This window comes from Achroia grisella, unplaced genomic scaffold (genome assembly GCF_030625045.1).
Source record: "Achroia grisella isolate CSIRO2021 unplaced genomic scaffold, CSIRO_AGI_Agris_v1 utg16451, whole genome shotgun sequence".
NCBI lineage: Eukaryota > Metazoa > Arthropoda > Insecta > Lepidoptera > Pyralidae > Achroia > Achroia grisella.
The window spans coordinates 9,966-30,914 of record NW_026712667.1 but is presented as its reverse complement, the minus strand read 5'-3'; the positions used below and the strand labels follow the sequence as shown (position 1 = coordinate 30,914).

At 30.9% G+C, this 20,949-nt stretch overlaps 4 protein-coding genes across 5 annotated transcripts; 2 read left to right on the top strand and 2 right to left on the bottom strand.

The window, feature by feature from the left end:
* The first annotated feature begins 1,181 nt into the window (after positions 1 to 1,181).
* LOC131841387 (uncharacterized) lies at positions 1,182 to 2,696 on the top strand. 2 transcript variants are annotated; one of them, XM_059189701.1, is made up of 2 exons: positions 1,182 to 2,087; positions 2,423 to 2,696. In XM_059189701.1, exons 1-2 carry the CDS (start codon positions 1,254 to 1,256, stop codon positions 2,519 to 2,521), a joined length of 933 nt encoding a protein of 310 aa, XP_059045684.1. In that variant the 5' UTR covers positions 1,182 to 1,253; the 3' UTR covers positions 2,522 to 2,696. The 2 variants fall into 2 exon arrangements, with proteins under 2 accessions (XP_059045684.1, XP_059045685.1); XM_059189702.1 differs by having other exon boundaries at positions 2,398 to 2,696.
* Positions 2,697 to 4,755: 2,059 nt separating this feature from the next.
* On the top strand, positions 4,756 to 6,932 carry LOC131841390 (uncharacterized). Its single transcript, XM_059189706.1, has 4 exons — positions 4,756 to 5,583; positions 5,857 to 5,934; positions 6,433 to 6,586; positions 6,704 to 6,932. The coding sequence occupies exons 1-4, from the start codon at positions 4,756 to 4,758 to the stop codon at positions 6,865 to 6,867; spliced, it is 1,224 nt and encodes a 407-aa protein (XP_059045689.1). The 3' UTR covers positions 6,868 to 6,932.
* A 3,402-nt stretch (positions 6,933 to 10,334) lies between these two features.
* On the bottom strand, positions 10,335 to 13,615 carry LOC131841384 (uncharacterized). Its single transcript, XM_059189699.1, has 4 exons — positions 13,428 to 13,615; positions 12,809 to 12,949; positions 11,959 to 12,112; positions 10,335 to 10,871 (listed from the first exon to the last, which is right to left on the bottom strand). The coding sequence occupies exons 1-4, from the start codon at positions 13,474 to 13,476 to the stop codon at positions 10,733 to 10,735; spliced, it is 483 nt and encodes a 160-aa protein (XP_059045682.1). The 5' UTR covers positions 13,477 to 13,615; the 3' UTR covers positions 10,335 to 10,732.
* A 1,200-nt stretch (positions 13,616 to 14,815) lies between these two features.
* LOC131841386 (uncharacterized) lies at positions 14,816 to 16,100 on the bottom strand. Its single transcript, XM_059189700.1, has one exon. The coding sequence runs from the start codon at positions 15,815 to 15,817 to the stop codon at positions 14,816 to 14,818; it is 1,002 nt and encodes a 333-aa protein (XP_059045683.1). The 5' UTR covers positions 15,818 to 16,100.
* Positions 16,101 to 20,949: the final 4,849 nt, after the last annotated feature.

Below are 20,949 nucleotides of genomic sequence, written 5' to 3'. Positions count from 1 at the left end.
TTATCATTACCATATAATAAAGGGAAATAGTTGTTCTTTTGAATGTTGTATGAACTTACCAATTAAATTGGCACACCTCATGAGATAATATAAACGAAATATATAGCAAAACTGTTGTAACACCTTATTGATTATCCATATTTGCAAATAAAATGTTGTTATTATTATTAAGGAAAAAATATCTTTGTTATTCTATTATATAATTGTTTATAAATGTTTCAGTTTATATTAATTTTCGTATAGTGACGTTTTGAGTATGCTAGCGTTATTGTTGTAAATAATAAACATTACATAATTGTTCAATTTATGCTGATCATAACCATGCCTGGTCGTAATGGCGCGCAGGGACTCGCTTCGAACAGGATGGCCGAGCTGTTAGCTTCAATACCTAAAGAACACTCGGTTGACTAATTTGTTACTTACATTTCATTCATTAAAAGCCATAGTAAGTCACGTGAAGTTGGTGGCGTCACGATTATGCCGCCACCAATAGGAATAGAGATAAAGAGGCCGGGAACAAGGAAGGAGCGGGCTGCCCTCTTTGTTCGAGGCGACCGAGACGACCAGTCGTGAATGTACAGCGACGCAATTTATGTGGAGTGTAATTTGAAGAAAGGAATAAACTAAATGTACTACTGTATCGACGTATCATTTCTGAAACTTCCCAATAATCATTATATTTAAAAATATTAAACAATATATATATAAATAGCCCATGGAATAAAAAAATACAACAAGAAAATGTCGGTAATATAAAAATGTTATTGATAGGTATAACACAACTGAGGATAGTTGTGAGCAACCATATGATAAAAAAGAATGATAAGAATATTCTAAAACATGTGTACCTCCTTGTACTGAATTATTTATAAGTAATTTAAAAAATGTAAGTCTACTTTAATTTTGTTATCATTTATAACTTTTTTTATTGTAAGAAATATATACAATTTATTTGTTATAACAAGGAAACAGTTTTTTCAATTTAATCACTTAAAGTACAAGTAAATTAATTGAAAAAGTTCGTAGATATAAAAAATATAAAAGTCAATCAATTAATCGAGTCCTTCCTAATTCTATTGTCAGTTACTAGTGTGTTAGAAATTAACGGTCACTCAATTCTCGATGTTATTAGTATAAGCTACAAGTAAACATTATTTTATTAAAGATAAATATATCAATATACGAATTATAAAAACCAAGGCCGAAGAAGACAAACAGAATTCATAAAATATCTAGAATCTAAATAAAAAACTATGATGAAAAATAGCAAACAAAATAACATGAAATCAACCGAATATCTCTCTAAAGATATAATCGACGAGGACTTATTACGATCGTTTGCCCCTACTCGTTATTGGCAATTAATAATAGGAACTTGCCGTGTCGACTGTAGAGACAGATTTGTGACTACCCCCACGTTATATCAAAGATTGTATTCAATTTTTCTACTAATATTAGTATTACTAATACAGTTTCAATTCATAGAAGTATTAAATGTCATATTTCATGATTATCAAACCTTATACATTATAAGCGTTGTAATGATATATGTCCAAGTACTAATATACTCATTGACGATTATAGATGTAAGATTCGTTCATAATGAAAAACACAAGGAGCTTTATATAAAAATGCAAGATCTTGATAATTTTATAAAAAACAACAACAAAAAGAGTCTTTATGATTGCATTTATAAATTAAACATAGTAACAGTAACAACAATTTTAATGACATTACTGTTGCCTCTGTTATCAAGTTTTGAAGGATTTACAGCAGTAATCAATATGACTATAATGTTTTACACGGATATGACAATTTTATTCGAAATTACTCACTACTCAAATCTTATGGTATACTTTGCAATGCACTTGCGTTGTGTAAATCGTATAATAAAAAATCATTTGAAAGAAGAATTTAAAGAGAACATTATAGATCTGGCAATACCATTAAGTAGCGGATACTATGGCAAAGAACTTTTCCAACTTATTGAAATGAAAAACTGCGACTTACGATCATTTGATGTTCATATTTATTTAAAGAAAGTTTTGAATGTATTTTCGTATTATCAAAATATTTATATGTTTCAGGTAAGCGATTACACAACTGCTTTAAAATATCTGAAATAAATTTCGCCTTCTGTCAAACAACAATTAATATTTGCACAACAATAACATTTAAATAATATCTGCACATATTTCGCTTTCGTACTCAAAATTCTGAATGAACATTCACGATTATAGAATGTATACTACTTTCTTCAATGGTCTAGATTTAGTTACATTATAATAATTTTATTACTAAACAGTATTACACATTTTTTTCCTACAAACGCACTTACAATAAATGCAATAATTACTTTACCTTATCAACTTAGTACTCATAATTATTATTTTTTAGGCAGTTCGTATATCTTGTTTTGCAGATATTTCTCTTCTGTTTCAAAATTATTATATGCGCAATATCGTCATTTGAATTTATACTTTTACTTGTACAAAACAACGTAAGTATTTTCATGTATTAACTGTCATGAACTAAGGCAATACCTACTAATTATTTCAATTCTAAAAATTAGGCTAAATTTATTTATGATAGCATATATGAGAAAGATATTTTTTTATTACTCGGGCAATATCGGATCAATAGTGGTAGTGAAAAATTCGGCTTGGCAACCACAGTCTGAGGAATAGGCCCTAATTTCTTTACATACGAGGCGACCTAGGAAGGGTTCTAGGGCGATCTCCACCATTACCTCAATATCGCCTCCAATTTTAAGACATTTTTGACACGTACTTGGCTCCTTCTCACATACCTACGTACATTTTATGTGTTATATAGGACATAAGACATTTTGACTACTTAATATACACCATATATGTAACAAACTTTTTTCATTTACTAATACAAGCTAAGTCCCAATAATTTTGTGTAGAAATGCACTAAAATAATTGGGATATAACTTGTATTCTTTTGCTAACATATTTTCAGGTCATGGACATCGTACTAATTATAAACATAGTTTGTACAGCAACAGTGCATACAATTATAACATTCTTTTTATGTTTTCGATGTGAACTATTTTGCAAAGAGATTAAACTGACAAAAAGATTATCTATTTCTATAATGTCGAACTACATGTACGGTAAAGTATCTAGAAGTATCTTTATTTCCTTCTCTTTATCTTATTATTATTATTAATATTTATTATCTTCTAATATTATAAATGCGAAAGTTTATAAGTATGAATGTTTGTTACTTTTTCACGCATACACTAGGTAGTGACCGAATTTTAATGTAACTTTACAGTAAAATAGCTTATGGATCAGAATAACACATAGGCTTTATTTTATATTGAAATTTAACGAGAGTGAAACCGCGGATATAGTTACTATATAATGAAATCATGTAAATGTGAAAACAGTATGTTTGATTGGTAAGGTTAGCCGTGAAAACGGGGGGCGGTTTACATAGATGTTCTTAAATATAGGTACATAACAACTGATAGTTTCAATAATTGGTAGGTGTCTATTAGTTTAAGAAAATATATTTAATTTATTCATTAAATCTTTTGAAAAAATAACATTAATATCTCCGCTTTTTTTTAGCATACATGACACAATTTTTCACACGCGATCAGGAGCGCGCATGAAAAAATGTGCGCACAGCCGTGTGTGACTGCATTTTATTATTTTTGCGATCAATCTTCCGCGCTTGATATTTATATATATAGGTTTTTGCAATGATAATTAGTTATTATTACAAAAAGGCGCTAAAATGGTTGATTTTTTCATGATTGAAGAAGGTTCGAATATGCAAGTTTGCGGCGCGCGCGGTTTATGCTTTCCTGCTTGATAGCCGAAAGAGCGTACGTGTAAACTTGTACTTATATTTAAGAACATTTTGTTTTGTACGAAGATAAAGTAAATTTATTCATTATATCAGATACCACATTGGGTTCCAGTGCTAATCGAGTGCAGACTACTACATGGTAACAATAACTATATTTATTCCAGGCCCCATAAGAGAGAAGGCAAAAAATATATATAAGATTTTAGAAGATACTCCACCTAAATTATTGATATACGACATGTGGGAAATGAACGCACGGCTTTTAATCAAATTCGGAAACATTGTAACCAGAATGTTTGTTACTTTGCTGCAATTTACTTTCCTCTAAGTTTAAGTGTTTCAAGTGTTTGAAGTTTAAAAAAATGTTAACAAGTTCATGGGATTCACTCAATATCAAAACGAAACAGAAATATAATCGCTTTAGTATTAAGTACGATATAGGTACCTACCTACTACGAAAGTATTAGGTCGTCACAAAATATACGTTAAAATTCGTTACAAATAAATTAAGTGTGTATTGTATATTGTATTTATGTTGTATCAAAATTAATAAATTATAATGTGACTACAAAGAATTTGTGTATAGTAGGTATATTCTATATCTACCTATATTGATTTGACTTGATTGTCGATACAATTACTTAGATTATTGTTTATTCCATTATTTATTTACTTGGTGTTCTAGACAGGTACCTACACCACGAAATACATCACAATCAATCAATTACTGGAAAACTTTTATCGTAGGTCAACACTAATTTTGTTAGTAATGAACAATATTACTTTTTACCACAGCAAAAGCTGTGGTAGATATATTTAGGTACGAATTAAAAATAATATCGGTTAAAATTCATATTAAGTGGAACATGTTGCACAAAGGAAAAGTATGAAAATTATTTGTTACTCAAGATGAAAAACAAAGAAAGCAACTCCAATTCAATCGCGAACCACTCAAGAGACTTGATCAGTGAGGATTTGTTAAAATCCTTTGCTCCTATTCGTTGTTGTCAATATGTAGTTGGTTCTTGCCGAGTCGATTGCAGAAACAGATTCGTGACTACACCGACGTTGTATCAAAGATTATATACAATTTTACTTTCATGCTTTGTACTTATTGTACACTGCATATTGATAAACTTTTTTTACATCCAATTTAAGGATTATAGAGATATATTTTTCCTATGCACTTCTATAGCAACGTTTCAAACGCTTCTGCATTTTGTTTACATTGTGGGTGCAAGGTTTTTAAATAACAAGAAACATAAAGAATTATACATAAAAATGGAACAGCTAGATAACCTCATCATAGACAATACTGATAAAAATCTTTATAACTGTATTTATAAGTTAAATATAGCAACAGTCTCTATAACGCTGTTCGCGTTTCTATTAGTTTTTATAACAAGTTTTGACAGATTGAAGAAAGTGATCTGTATAACTGGAATAATATATACTGATGTAACATTTTTACTCGAGACAAGTCATTACTCTAATCTCATGGTATACTTTGCAATGCACTTGCGTATCCTAAATAGGATATTGAAGAACCATTTGAATAAAGAGTATCAAGAAGATACCATTGACCTTACAATACCGTCTCATAATGGTTACTTTGTGAAAATACTATTCAAACAAATTGAAACTAAAAACTTAGATTTAAAGTCATTCGAAGTTCAGGCGTATTTGAAGAAACTATTGAATGTGTTTTCGCACTATCAGAATATTTATATGTTTCAGGTAAGTTAAAATATAGTAGTAGATACCCTATTACCGACCTATCCTTTACTTACAAATTGTTTTTATGCCTATAGCCTGTTACAAATGACAAGAAAATATTGCCAATGAAACAGGACCTTAAAATTACCACTAATCTCGAATCGAAACTGAATACTAAAGTAATATCAGTAGGTATTCAATAACTTGACTATTCATAATTCATAATAACAGCATATTGGTTGATTCTAGTTGTAATAATATGTGTAATATGTGTATCCCTCCCATATTTCGCAGATGCTACTGTTTTGCAGCAAGCTCGTTATATATGGTGTACAATCGTTCCAATTTATGATCTTACTGGTACAACATAACGTAAGTATTCTGGGACTTATGTATTAAAAATGTCTATTTGATTGATCCGTTTCTCATGGAAGCCTCTGAATAGTGTTCAAGCGCCCGAGTTTGTGTGGCCGTAATCCTTATAGCAATTGATAGATGTAGCTGATGCACTATAGGTAAATAGAACCAGCTTTGTGTAATTTATATCTTACAAATATTATAAACGCACAAGTTTGTGAATGTGGATGGATGGATGGATGATTGTTTGCTACTCTTCTACCGAAAAACTACTTAATGAATTGTAATGAAACTTTACAATAATACCTATAGCTTGTGCATCAGAATAACACAAAGGCAGTACAAGTCACGGGGGTGAAACCGCAGGAACAGCTAGTCAATATATTTTTTAATTATGAATAGGTTAGAAAAATGAGGTTTTTTGTTTACTTATTTAAGACTCGTAAACAAACAAAACACATTTACAGTAGGTATATTTTTAATAAAGTATTATGTCACTCACTCACTTTTCAGATCGTGGATATTCTAATATACATGGACCTACTATTCACAGCAATTGTGTATGCAGCTACTATAATATTTCTTTGTCTTCGATGTGAACTATTTTGCAACGAGTTAAAACTAACCAAACAACTGTCAATTTCCATAATGGCGTACTGTAGTCAAGGTATGTATGTGTATTCAGCAATAAGTATGGGGCACAGTTTAATTTTTTACCATTGCAATACTAGTTCCAAATTCCCGGACTATATTAATTAACATAAACATTGTGTTATTTCCGTAGGATCAATCAGAAATAAAGCAAAGAAAATATATAAAATATTAGAAGAAATTCCACCCACATTCTCAGTGTATGATATGTGGGAAATGAACGCACGTCTTTTAGTAAAATTTGGTACGCTTTTTACCGGGATGTTTGTTATATTGATTCAATTTGCAATTCTCTAATGTACAGTTAATGAAGTATCAATATTCTTTCTTTTTTATTCGTTACTCGCTAGTGCCTATATATATGGATGACTTTGTCGTGAATAAAATTTCATAAATATACATACTTTCTTCAAATTATTTCCTTCCTAATAATAACTGCATTAAAATCCGCACAAAAATAATTGAATTATTACTAAAGTCATAATCTTACCATTTGTTCTATTTGAGATATCTGGCGTCATAAACATCAATTTGATTTATTAATATAATAATTTGATTTTTACTATGTAACCCCAAAAAAAGTAGAATAAACCTTACTTCCTTATTATTATTAATATTATAAACGCGAAAGTTTGTATGTGTGTTTGTTACACTTTCACGCAAAAACTACTTAACCGATTTTGATTAAACTGTACAATAATGTAGCTTATATACATCAGAATAACACAGCCTATAATTTAAAAAGATATTGTGTCATCATCATCATCATCATCTGAGCCCAGAAGACGTCCACTGCTACTGGGGCAGGCCTATCTCCAATAGGCCTCCCCCAAAGATCTCCTCGACGATTAGTCCTGCGCTGGTCGCATCCGTCGCCTTCCAGCGATCTTGACCAGATATTGTGTAAATTGGGCGAAATATAATGATATCTAACTGTTAAGTAAGTCGAAAAATTTGCTATTTAGTTGCCTTCCTGGCGAGCGCTGCAAAAACCGTAAGTTACACGAGTAAAATGTAGAGTGGAAATATATTTCCTTAATAGCAAAACCGTTAGATATAGCCAAAGCAGTGAACTATAAAAATATTTCATTTGGATACTAACAATGTGTAAATTACAGTACTAAATTAATTCGTAGCATGATAACCACTTATATCGATTTTTGTATTTAAAGTAGATGCTAGTTGTACTTTAGCCATTTGGAATTATAGTTTGAAAGTTACGAGGACAATCCGTTCAGACACGGCCATTATCGGTTTTGCGAGTTGTCACGTGATCGTAATTGCAAGATTAATTGTATAATTTTGAAATTTGCACCTGTGCTTACATAAAACCAGCACTCCCAAAATAAACTCGAGATGTCTTCATAAACATACGCATGATGCATTCACATACGTGCATAACTACGGGAGGTCGGGGGGAAGTAGATTGTCAGTAAAATGGACTAATGACCCTATTACTAGCAATGTACCATGTCAGGTTGACCTCCACGCAGTTTCCCTGTAAACCATCGTGATAAAATCCTGGTGAATTTGTCACGATGGGTTAACTGTCCCGACCTCATACTCATGTTATCGTCCTCCACAGGTGCTCTGCCAGCGTAAACCGTTTGCACAGGCTCGTGCATTCCATTATCGTCCATAAAAAAAAACTAGGGGTGGTCCATCTGTTTATTACAATTAAATGTACTCCCGCCTAGTTAGAAATCACTATAGAGGCTATTCCAGGTCAAAATTCAAGGGACAGACATGACTTGCTAGCTAGTTAGAGCTGTTTTGTATTATGAGATCTTTTGGGACGGATATCATTGCTTCAAACTAGGACAAGTTTACCACACAATTGGCTCTACTTCCTGCTGCCAATATACAGCCACAATTTTTGCAAGGTTTCTTTCTTTCTTCTTCATTCTTTGTTACAGATGGAAATTCATATTTTTGGGAGGACACTTATCTTCCATCTCTTGACATTACTCAAGGAATGTATATACTATTAATATTTATAAACTCGAAAGTTTATGAGTACAAATAGATGCTTGTTACAATTTCACGCAAAAACTAGTGAATGAATTTTGATAAAATTTTACAGTAATATAGCTTATACATCAGAATAACACAGAGGCTATAATTTTAAAAGATATGTAAATTGAGCGAAATATAAGTATAAGATAAATGTTATGTAAGTCATAAGTGTGACGCAGACAAAGTTGCTCAGCTAGTAGCTATATAATTCGTATTAAATCCCAATAAGCTCTTCTAATAATAATATAACATAATATTTTATTACTGGTTGGAAAAAAATAACTTATGCATAATTAATTACAATTTTATTGATAAAAAATAATCTATTACAAAAAATGGACGGAGTTATTTCAGGAATAATTACAAATGTCTAACTAAACCTAATAAAACAGTAAGATAAATACGAATTTAATAATATAATACTATAATTAATATAATATATAGTAATTTTATAATTATCATAATTTTAATACATTACAATATTTCAGAGAAAAGATAACGTAAAAGTAAAGAACTTTTGACTCCGTCGTCACACAGAGACTGTGTGGCATACAATGACCGCTCGATTTCTTAGAAAGGATATTGTAAGAGTTGCCTTATACATATTAATAGCCGGCTTTATATATACATTCATGTAGGTAAATAATATATAAATTTTTTGTAACTATAACAAGAAATTATAATTGTCTTAAAAATGGATTAGCAACAGTTATTAGCTTAAATTACTTAGGCACTTTGATACTTGTACTATTACAACTAACTACTCTATAGTACCTATCACGAAAGAAAATGTTTCTATCTGTGTCTTAGATATACATCAATTCTCTTAGACCTCCACATTAAATATTAACGACTATATTGGCAATGGGATGCACAGAAGTGGCCGCGCGACGGCAATGTATTCATTCGTATATAGCCCTTTTACAACAAAATCATGATTATAAAAAGAGAAGTTGAATGGACCGTAGTTGTAATTTACTAAACTATACCTATGACCTGAGTCAGGCTATCGGCTACGTGCTGCCAAGCGTGACGACCGTGTGTCATTCCCGATAAAGATAGTTTAATAGAGTTATATCTACGAATGTCGCACTACCGTCACGGCGTTATTGGGTTTGTTAAAAAGGTGACACTACATAGTTAACAGTCACGTAAATAAAATCCTTGAATTATTCAAGTGATATTATTAATAAGTCCTTAAATAATCCGTATGAATTAGACCAGGGTATATCAAAGTGGAGTACGCGAACTCTTCTCGATGTACGCCATTCGGATGTAAGACGTTTGCGACAAGATTTAAAGAATGGTAATTGTAACCCTATATAACTCTTACGCACGGCGGTGAATTTTTTTTTACCTTTTGCTACAACATATTTATATGATAGTGGGTTTGTACACTTGGTACTTTGTACAAAAGCAGCACAAATATATCCACAACAGTCCACCCATTACATTAATACAGATTAAAAAGATATTTATTTTGGTACTGTATTTGTTACCTTTTATATTGATATAAAAATCTTATTTTCTTAAGGGAGAGAGGAAGTAAATAATTAGTTAGATAATAGGTATACTGTTATCTGATAGTTTTAACAGATGTTTGTGAGACAAGTTTCAGAAACCCTGAATTAGATTATTGGTGTAAATCACCACGAAATAGGCATGTCCTTCTTAAATATTAGAATGAGGGTTGATACTATCAACCTGATATAAAATCTATCAATTTGATAGTCGATACTAGTCTCTATCAATCTTGAAAGTACAAGATAAAACATTGTACATATAAGCACAATAAGTTCATTTCACTTTGATAAAAGAGTTAGTTATACTTTAGTTACACTATACTTTACTACTAAATGTACAAGTTAATCTACATACATATTTGTATCAATATAATTAAATCATAAAATGAGATTCTCTACTAGTCTATTAGAATTATCATGCCCTTGTTATGATTTAAAACATAAAGATATTTTACCAAAAAAAAACATAATCTTTCATTTGTAAAATTGTTAAGGCATATTAGAAACATGTTATACAATTCTGATATATATATATACATAGATACTTATTTATATTACAATTCATATTTGGTGAAATATACCTATTGTCATGTGTCAAATTTTACTTGAAAAGTGAGAAAATATCAAAATAATGATACATTTGTGACCAGCATCACAATACTTGAAAGCATTAGCAACGCCATTGATGCTGTAACATTTGTCACGCCATTACATCGATGGTCGAGGAAACAGAAACACCACATTGTCTCGTCATACCAATCCCTGAAAATAAAATAGACATGTATTGCAAAAAAATTATCAATAATAAAAAAGAATTTAATCATGTTGGACACTGTAGCCACTTATTTACGTAAAATTTTAAATTATTATTTTTTCCCTACTGTTATATATTAATACTAGTTGTCCCGGCAAACGTTGTTTTGCGATATAAATTAATAACGCTATAAAAAAATAGGGCTTGATGATAGAAGGGTGAAAATTTAGGATTGTATGTATTTTTGTATGTTGTATCATAAAAAAATAGAAACTAAAAATTTTGCCTAAAAAATAAAAAAAAAAATTTAGGGGTACCCTTAACATTTAGGGGGATGAAAAATAGATGTTGGCCGATTCTCAGACCTACTCAATACGCTCACTAATTTTCATGAGAATTGGTCAAGTTGTTTCGGAGGAATATGGGAACGAAAACTGTGATACGAGAATTTTATATATAAGATATTAATATCACCCCATACAATGAGAATGAAGCTTCCTCTAGCACTGGTTAAGGCCTCAAGGTTATTCACAATTGAATTTCAATCTCATGAATTTACATTGAAATGAACACAGAAAAAATCTATTTCAGATTTCAATCTGTTACATAACAAAGATGTAATTGCTGTATTGTATAGGGACTACAAGCACAGGTTGTATAGGTATGGATTCTTAAATGTAACATACAATTATTCGTACTGGTATACACAATTATTTTTATTTTTCTTTAACTGTAACTTATTCCAGTTATAGTTAAAGAAAAATAAACACTGTCAGAACACCCCATCTGATGCTGAGTTGCAGGCATTCAGACCTCCTGTGACCCTCTAACGTCGCCATTCCAGAGGAGTAAAACATTATGACTCAGTAACCTATAATTTCACTCCCATATCTCTAAACTTCAACAGAATCAGGACTTACCAACAAGCAGCTCTTCAGTTCTTACCTCTATTGCATTATACATAATATTAAAAACCAATAATCATAAATATATAATTAAATTAATTAAATATATTAATATTTATAGCACACCTTTAGGGAAATTCTTACTAGTCTAAAATTAAATAAATATAATGTCACTTAGTTATTATCTTACCTTTTTAAGTCAAGTTCTTTAATACTGTTATTGACATAATTTGCCAAATTAACATCCTTTGCTGCGGGTCTGCAACCCTCATATGTATCAGCTGGAATGTCTGTTCGGAATGCTCGAAAGTTGCTCAAACAATCCCTTGTGATTACTGTTTGTGCTGAAATATAAAAACAAAAACTGATTAAAGTTACTTCCAAAAAATGTATTGTATGTTATTGTTCAACATACGAATAGACCAAAATTTCACAGAATATGAATATAACAGCCTCAGTGATCTAGCGGATTAGCACTCTGACTAAGTTCTGATGGTTGCAGTTTTAATACCTCGCTCAGTCCAAACATTCTTATTCATGATTATGATTGTTTGTGGTCATTAAGGGTGTTTTCTATGTATATTATGTTTTAAAAAAAAATTGTGTCTAAGTATATCTATCAGTTGTCAAGCACCTATAACACATTCTCTGCTTAGCTTGGGACTAGATGGCGCTGTGTGAATTGTCCAGAGTAATTATTAAAACTAATACATCCACCAGTTTGAGAGTTTGAAAAATTATACTCAAGTAGTAGTTGATTTTATTAATATAAAAATTAGCATTCCTTATTAGTCTCCAGAATGGTTTTTATAAAAACACTACCACATTATTTAGAGCCAGTAACTTGTACTAGTCACTCAAATAAGGCAGTTCACAAAGCCTCAATATATGTAACAAAACTATGTTGGTTATGACTAGATTATATTAACTTTGACTGTAAAAATTTACCAAAAGTACAAAAGTATTACACATCATGATACAATGTGGAATCATTAATGCAATAGTGAAAATTATGTGTTAATTTCATGCATTTCACAAACCTCCTTTCCTTTCAATCAATTTAATACAATAATCATCATTGTCAGGACATGGATTTCCTAAATACCCTACACCCCTCCAGTTGAAGGGTTCTGAGCATCCAGGAGTGGCAGATGAACACTGATAACACCATATTGCCAAACCTGAAATAATACCAAGACACATTTTTTTTCTCTCTGATCATGGAACCATTGTCTGCTAAGCTTTGATCAAAATTCTAATAATAATAACATATTCATGGGTATTATGACAAAATGGCAGGAGACAATTTTAGTGCCAGTATCTCATAAACCATGCACTAACTGAACTAAATTCATGCTTTTATCATTAGTCCTTTTTGCCCTACCCCAGTGAATATCGTTAACACAATTGAGTGAACCGTTCCATATTCATACAAAATAAAATGAGAGTGGTTTTAACGTTTAATACATTATCTGCTTTAGACCTCTAAAATGAAAGCAGCTTAAGTCAACGATACACGCAAATATAGAATAACACTCAGTATGAAAATTGTAATATATATACAACAATTCTCAATGTTGTGGTAGGTTCCACTTATGCTGGCTACCACACCCAAACATTATGTTGTATGTACTCTAGAAAATAAATTCAGAATCTTACACGAATTATATATTGTGGCTAACAACAGGAATGCCAAGATATACTTCATGGCTCGTCAAATTCTGATAGATCACAAAACGTTCATTAATTCTCTTTTCCAAATAAAAATACATACGATGCCGCCTGGCAATGACAGTTATTGTTATTTGTATTTGAGCCGATTGAATTCAGTGCACAGAACAATACTAACATTGTTGATAGAAACACAGATAAAAGGAAAACATAAATGTCAAATAAATATGTTTTTTCTGTTTATTCTTTAGAAAAGGCTAATACGAAAATTAAGTATATTTGTTTTATTTATTTCATTTCATTTTCTTAGTTCAATTTATATATCTTGAACATAAAATATGATATTACTGTGAAAACAGACATGACATAATGACAACACTAACTGGAACTTGACAGCGTAGACAGAATAAATCAATGCTTGACAGTTAATGCTAAATCATTTGACAGCTACAGTTACAACCTTAGTCACCCTTGTCAGTGCTGCGAACTTTGCAATTACCCTTATTTCAGTAATTATAAAAAAACAAGAAATAAAAACTTCTAAAAAAGAAAAAATAATTGTTCCCACATATATCACTAATTATTAAGTTAGTTTAAGTTCACTTTAGATTTCTTATAAGTTAATTCCCGCCCTAAGAGGCTTGCAACCCACGTACCCGGGGGCAAGGGGATTGTTAATAATGTTGCTTAATGTCCCCATTGCTAGCAATGTACCATGTCAGGTCGACCTCCACGCGGTTCCCCCTGGAAACCATCGTGTTAAATTCCTGGTGAATTTGTCACGATCGGCTAACTGACCTGACTTCATGCTCATCTTATCAACCTCCACTGGCCCCGCCAGCGTAAACCGTTAGCGTAGGCGGGTACACGATTCCATTATCATACACAAAAAAAAATGTCATAGTGGAGTATGATATATAAGAACCAGTGGAGAATAATAAGATACACTAAAAGTCAGGTTATTTAGCCCATCGTTACAAACTCACCTGGAATCCGCCACGATGTTTTCCAGAGAGGATTGCGTGGAGAACAACCTGATATACTAGTTTGGTACTAAACAGAGCAGAGTATATTGTCCAGGGTTAGATATTAATATAAAAAATATTAAAGCTATCAAAAGAGTCACCAGTCGCCGTTACTAATCGTCCTCTCCACCCTCCAGCCCCATCTCCATTACAGGTTGTCACATAGCATCAATTTTGGCCTCAGTCCTCATAAGGTCTCTAAAGTGTCAGTTTTTATAAAACGTATTGTTAATTGCACTGTGGGTGGGCAAAACAAAAAAAAGAATGTATTGAAAAAATTTTGGCAATAGCGATTTATTCGACTAAATATGAGTTGAATTCAGTGTATTTAATATAAAGATGTAGATTATATCATACATTTTCTTCAGGTACTCTATCGGCTGCATTTGAAAATACAGACGCAATTAACATCATTAAATCTTCTTTATTTAAATCAATACACATGGTTCCGACCACATCTTCAATACCAATTGTACCATCATTGCTCATATCGACTTCTTTTATAAGATTATCCAGATGTTTTTGTGGCATTTTATGTCCTTGTATCAATAGAACGTCCTTTAAATATTCTCGATCAATAGTTCCAGTTCTCTCAGGATCGAAAACTTGCAAAGCAGACCGTAGCTCGTCTTCAATAAGGAAGTCTCTTTGTCGTATGGTTACCATTCGAAGAAATTGCTGAAATGTAATATGACCATGCGGATGTGGTGGCCTCACGCAAAAATCTATCAGTTCTTGGAGTTGTTCTGACGTAATTGTCATAAGAAGGATAGACTTTAACATATAAACGAGTTCTTTTTCTGTTATATATTTGTCAATGTCTGTATAGGCTGGTGTATAATTTTGATATAGATCCCATAATTGCTCTAGTTCTGCCAATTGATCAGGTCTTAATTGAAAAGGTTCTCTCAATTCTTCTTTTGAATCACTGAAATTAAAAGGAGCAGTAGGGTCTGGTGGTGACTCTTCTACATAGCGTTCTTCCTCTTCAACTGTCACTTCTGCAGGTTGTTTTTCTGCATATTGGATTTCTTGCTCATCTACTTCTTTCCCCTCCGTATGCTCTCCTTCAAGTTCTTCGCCTATAAATTGGTCTCCTTCCCTTAGAACTTTTTGTTCTTCTCCTAAATATTCTTCCTCTACCTGTTCCTCTTCTCGTTCCACAAGATCTCCTTCCAAATGTTCCCCTTCAACATACTCACCTTCAGCTTCCTCTAAACCTTTACCTGCCATTCTTTCATTACTGTCTCCTGCTTTCTCTTGATTTTCACTATCACTATCATATTTGTTGTCATCTATCTGTGGTGTTATTATGCCTTCAGCTGGTGATATTTGGTCCTCCATATTTTCCATATTTAATTACCAAAAATTTTTATTTTTTACTTTTGTAGTATACCTATTCCTTTAATTCATACTAAAAATTTATCACCACATCTAGGTTTATACAATTGTTTTCTTATAATAGATATTAAATTGTCGGTAATCCTGTCGAATAAATTAAGACTCCCAGCTGACACGAAATCTAAAATTTCTATAAACTCAAACAACAACTCATTTCGTACATTATCTATAAAATCAAACATTGATATAAAATTTTAAATTAATATACAATCACAGAAATTATGTCATTATTTCAGTAATCATATCTTACACAAATAATAAATGATTGGTATATCACTTTTTGTTTAAAATTACGTAAAATATAAAGAGGTTTTAATTAAAAAGACTATAATGATGTCATGTATTAATTAATATACCTAAGACCCAATCCTAATATTGTACCTATGTAGGTAGGTAGGTATGTTAAGAGCTTACTTTTGGTATGTAATATTATATTATCTGTGCTTTTGGTATCAATGGAATGTGTTCATAAAGCAGTGATGCTGCATTGTGTAATAATTAATTACTTAATATTAATAATATATAAAGTAATATCTATATATATTTAATAATAAAGACATTTATTCAGCATTACATCAGTACTCCTATTTACAATAATGTTTACTATATAAATTAAAAGTTAAAACATACTTCTAACGCTGCTTGTGGCACCCACTCAGCATTTATGTGATGTTATAATTAAAGCCAGACAGACAGTCACTGTAAATAATTATCTATACCTTTTCGAAGTTCGAAGTAGGTAGGTGATAGAACTGAGGTTTACAAACTCAAGTTTGATGCAATTTGAATGTTTTCATTATATGACGGAAAAAAAATTATCAAGGAATACGTGTGCGAAAAATTAAACTTAAGAATACTATTAAATGCTTATGTTTTACTATAGTCTATAAAGTTAAAAACATTCCTAGGCAGTTTTTAAAAAATGTCATCGTATTATTTACCTATTACATATAGATAGGTACAAACTAATAGTATCTAGTCCAAAGCAGAGCTTCTGTTATGGAGATATACTTGACATTACTAAATATATATTTAAATTTTTAATACTTTAAATTTGGAATAACCGCATGAACCATCATTTTGCCATAATATATTGCCTACATACCAACATACCTACATGTATTATATATGATAAATTTCATTAAATAATCTTCTGTGGTTGATATCTACTTGCAACTACTGACTAGGTCCTGCTTGCTACTTTATGCGTTACGACTTCAGAATAACGGTATGTAATTTTAAATTATACCTACTTACATTATGTGAAGTACATTTCAAAGAATTTAAACAATAAAAAGGTCTGCGAACTCTATTCCGTGTAACACAAAGACATCCAATTACATGTAAGTTGTTAAGAGGTGACCAGCTTTGACTAATGTCCGCCATGTTTTACTCTAAACTATATTTGGCAAAGTTAACTAACCTATTCCATTATTACATTATCATTAGATGCATATTCAGCAACGCTGAAACAGATAGTTTTTATTTATAATCTTATAAATGTTCTTATTCATTAACTAACTATAACTTAACTTAAACAAAAATCACACTAAAATATTTGTTCTTGTATCCTGTACAGGGCAATAAACTTATAAGAATAATAAAATAACTTTAATAAGTAAGTACTATTTTCACCAAAAAATTAGTCTGTGTCCTTTTGCGAAAATCAAATCTCAACAATAATAATTAATATCTACATAGGTATCTAATGTAGATATTGAAAATAGTACTTACTTATTAAAGTTATAAACAAAATTATTAATAATAACAAGATAATAGATATAGATATATAGATAAATAATATAAATTAACTTATGTATATATAGATAATATAAAATAACTTACCCTCTGTTTATAATGATACCCATTTATGAAACGGGAGCAATTTTCTTTTATAATTATATAGCAGGCCTTAGTTAGTATTTTATTAAGTAAATATCTACTGTAAATAACTACAGTTTACTTTAACTACTGTAAGCTACGAGAAACGAACACTTCTATTACCTATCATTAGTTACCTCTCCTCTCACTGATTATAAATACTGGTATAGCTACACAAAAGAGTACTCTTGTAATGTTCACAGGTCTACCTAAACCATTCATAGTTGTAGAACCACTAGCGCAAAAGTTCTAATGACGTCCCACGGCCAGTTGAATGCTTTCATAAGGCGCATCACGTGCGTTTATTCTCAAGGGAGAAAGAATCGGGCTAGATGGTGAGCGGCTGAGCCGCATGGTTGGATGTTGAATTGTTAACACCGTACAGATTACAAGCCGCTCGGCATCATCGCGCATGCGTGCGATTTGCGTCGATTTTTGGCGGGAATTATTACGAACGCATATTTTTTTGTCGTACCATAGACAAATATATTCGTATTTTGATATTCTCGAATAACGAAGAATAATTTAGATTACGAGTAGTGTTCTAGTGATGATATAGATATTGGATTAGAGTAATTTGCTTCAAAGTTAATACTGCATTTACAATGGTAAGTAAAATTATATACATTATAATATAGTTATTTGTTATATCTGTTCATAAACAAATAAATATTTTTCTGACTTTCGACAAGAAGAGTATTTTTTTTTTGTCATCAATATAAATTGTCTGGCATTGATTTACCGTAAAGCCAAAATTACATGTACCTACGACCATTTGCATTATTAAATTAAATAAGTGGAAAGTACTTAGGTAAGTGATTACTGACATAAAAAAGTCGTATTAAATATTTCTTTTTATATTAGAAAATATTATTTGTAAGAATGGAAAATAATTTTAGGTAAATATTGATTTTTACAAGTATGAAATTGGATTTTTTACGTAGTTTATGAATGAAAACTAAATGCGGATTAAAATACCGTAGGTTATAACTTGCTCAGAAAGATGTTTATAAAAAATAATTAAATACAATGAAATAACATCTATTTGAGCCTAAATTAATCACTGGTGATTTTTAGACGCAGACTTTAATTAGTTTTAAGAATTAATGTTTCTTAAAATTCACGTACGTTCAAGCACGTGTGTACGTAATTTTTTAAATAAATAGACAAACAAATAGGCACATAATTAATACAAATATATTACATATAAAATTTTGCTATGAATTTTCATAAGGCTACAATTTAGTTAGTAGATACTTAGGTACCCTTCGACTTTTATATACTTTACTCTTAAAAGACTCAAATATTAATATGATTTGATTCAAATATTATTATACCGTTCGATATATATTTTACTTAATGATATTTACCTACTCTAAAAATAGTGTCATTACCGACTATTCGACTTTTATATATTTCATCCTTAAAATACATTGATTCAAATAATATTATCATCCGTACTATTAAATACTTTTCAAATAATGTCATATAAATATTAAATTCATCCCAAAAATCTAATTACATACATATGTATATATTATAAGGAGAAATCCAGTACTGACTAATGTATGAAGGTGTACCTATATGTATAGGAGATTGATCTCTACGTAGAGATGTGAGGAATGACGTTTACAAATGAGATCAGACAATAATAATAAATAATTTTATTTATGATTACCATCAAATGGACCGTATGATTGCCGGTATGATAAAACGATGTATGGACTTTTTGTTGAAGTGATTAATTATAGATGGGTCATATAAAATACTTACTAGCTTAATTCAGTACCCTTACCTTAACATTGGATTACTGAACTGTAGTCTATAGTATAATCTATCATAGAGCTATAAACATTAAACTTATCGAACTTTTATTTGTAGTATTTATTCAAATAATTAAACTATTTGACCCTTACGCTAGCTGCTGCAATAGTGAATGCCGTTTTAAACTTTGGTAAATATCGAAAAGTAGCGTGTACGTACTAACAAAAACATATGTCATACCTACGATATGTCATCAATCTACCCTTCACCAAACACTATTCACGCTTGGTGAAATACCACTGCCTGTGTATACTTAATGCTAATTGGATCTCAAATACGACGAATAATCGAATGGATAAACAAACGTCAAAAACTACATCGATGTGCCATTAGTCGATTGTAGAGTTGCCACGCGTGACTAATTTCAGAATTAATTGTAAACGTGACAAAAAAACCGGCTAAGTACAAATCACTTCATTGGGTCGGGCTGTTTACTAATGTTTGTATTTATTTTTTCATACGTAACTTCGCCTACATTCAATTACCTACCTATAGGTAATTGCATGACTTAAAATAGATGATACCATATTACTAACTTGATTAATTGTAGGTATAATATGGAGGTATAACTGGCACAAAAAACACAAAACCACTTAGTTTCAAAAATTATAACCACTACATTTTATAGTAAGTGCCGACAGTTATTTATTTAAGGCGAGGTAAGCACCAGAATGATCCTGTGAAAGATACAGAACATATTTCAAACCTTTGGTCTTGATTTGTTTTTCTATTCTATGTCTGCATTCATTTCATTGAAAACAGTCTGTCTATTCGGGGACTCGCCACACCTTAAACCAAATTATTATTTTCATTGCATATTTACTTTTATTGTAGCATAATCAAATTAATATCGTTATAGAGGAGGGAAACGAATTGTAAGTAATGGAAACTAATAGGCATTATATCAGGACTTTCACACGATCGCCATAGAATAGATCGTAATTCCTAATTAATTTGTTATTCATTTCATCCATAAAAAATGTATAGAATTGTAAATAAGTAAAATTAGTATAACAATTAGTACAACATTAATTAGAAGGTGGCTTCCTACTAGCTCATTTGAAATATTACAATATGCGCGTCCTGTTATTTAATATCTATTGTTATAGGCTATTTCCAGGCTTATTTAAACAAAGTTTTACAATCAAGCCTTTTTCTATAGATTGTTACCGCATTACATCACCAAGTAAAAGTGTTTTTGTACCCTTTTTACAACAAATTTTCCACGGGTACGGAAGATTAATAATTAATATTAGGTTGAACCATAGTGAAGCTAATAAATTATTATTGATGGTTTCGTCAAAGAATTATTTCATTGAAATATGGGAATCCAGAGAAAATTATATATTAATAATAATAATAATCTCAGGACAAATCAC

Bases quoted from the DNA above. Each gene is read 5' to 3' on its own strand.
- LOC131841387 (XM_059189701.1), top strand. From the start codon at position 1,254: ATGATGAAAAATAGCAAACAAAATAACATGAAATCAACCGAATATCTC. The intron at 2,088-2,422 runs GTAAGCGATTAC...CTTGTTTTGCAG, and splicing joins AAAATATTTATATGTTTCAG to ATATTTCTCTTCTGTTTCAA.
- LOC131841390 (XM_059189706.1), top strand. From the start codon at position 4,756: ATGAAAAACAAAGAAAGCAACTCCAATTCAATCGCGAACCACTCAAGA. The intron at 5,935-6,432 runs GTAAGTATTCTG...CTCACTTTTCAG, and splicing joins TCTTACTGGTACAACATAAC to ATCGTGGATATTCTAATATA. The intron at 6,587-6,703 runs GTATGTATGTGT...TTATTTCCGTAG, and splicing joins AATGGCGTACTGTAGTCAAG to GATCAATCAGAAATAAAGCA.
- LOC131841384 (XM_059189699.1), bottom strand. From the start codon at position 13,476: ATGAAGTATATCTTGGCATTCCTGTTGTTAGCCACAATATATAATTCG. The intron at 12,113-12,808 runs GTTTGTGAAATG...TTTATATTTCAG, and splicing joins ATTGATTGAAAGGAAAGGAG to CACAAACAGTAATCACAAGG. The intron at 10,872-11,958 runs GTAAGATAATAA...TTTTATTTTCAG, and splicing joins AAAGAACTTGACTTAAAAAG to GGATTGGTATGACGAGACAA.
- LOC131841386 (XM_059189700.1), bottom strand. From the start codon at position 15,817: ATGGAAAATATGGAGGACCAAATATCACCAGCTGAAGGCATAATAACA.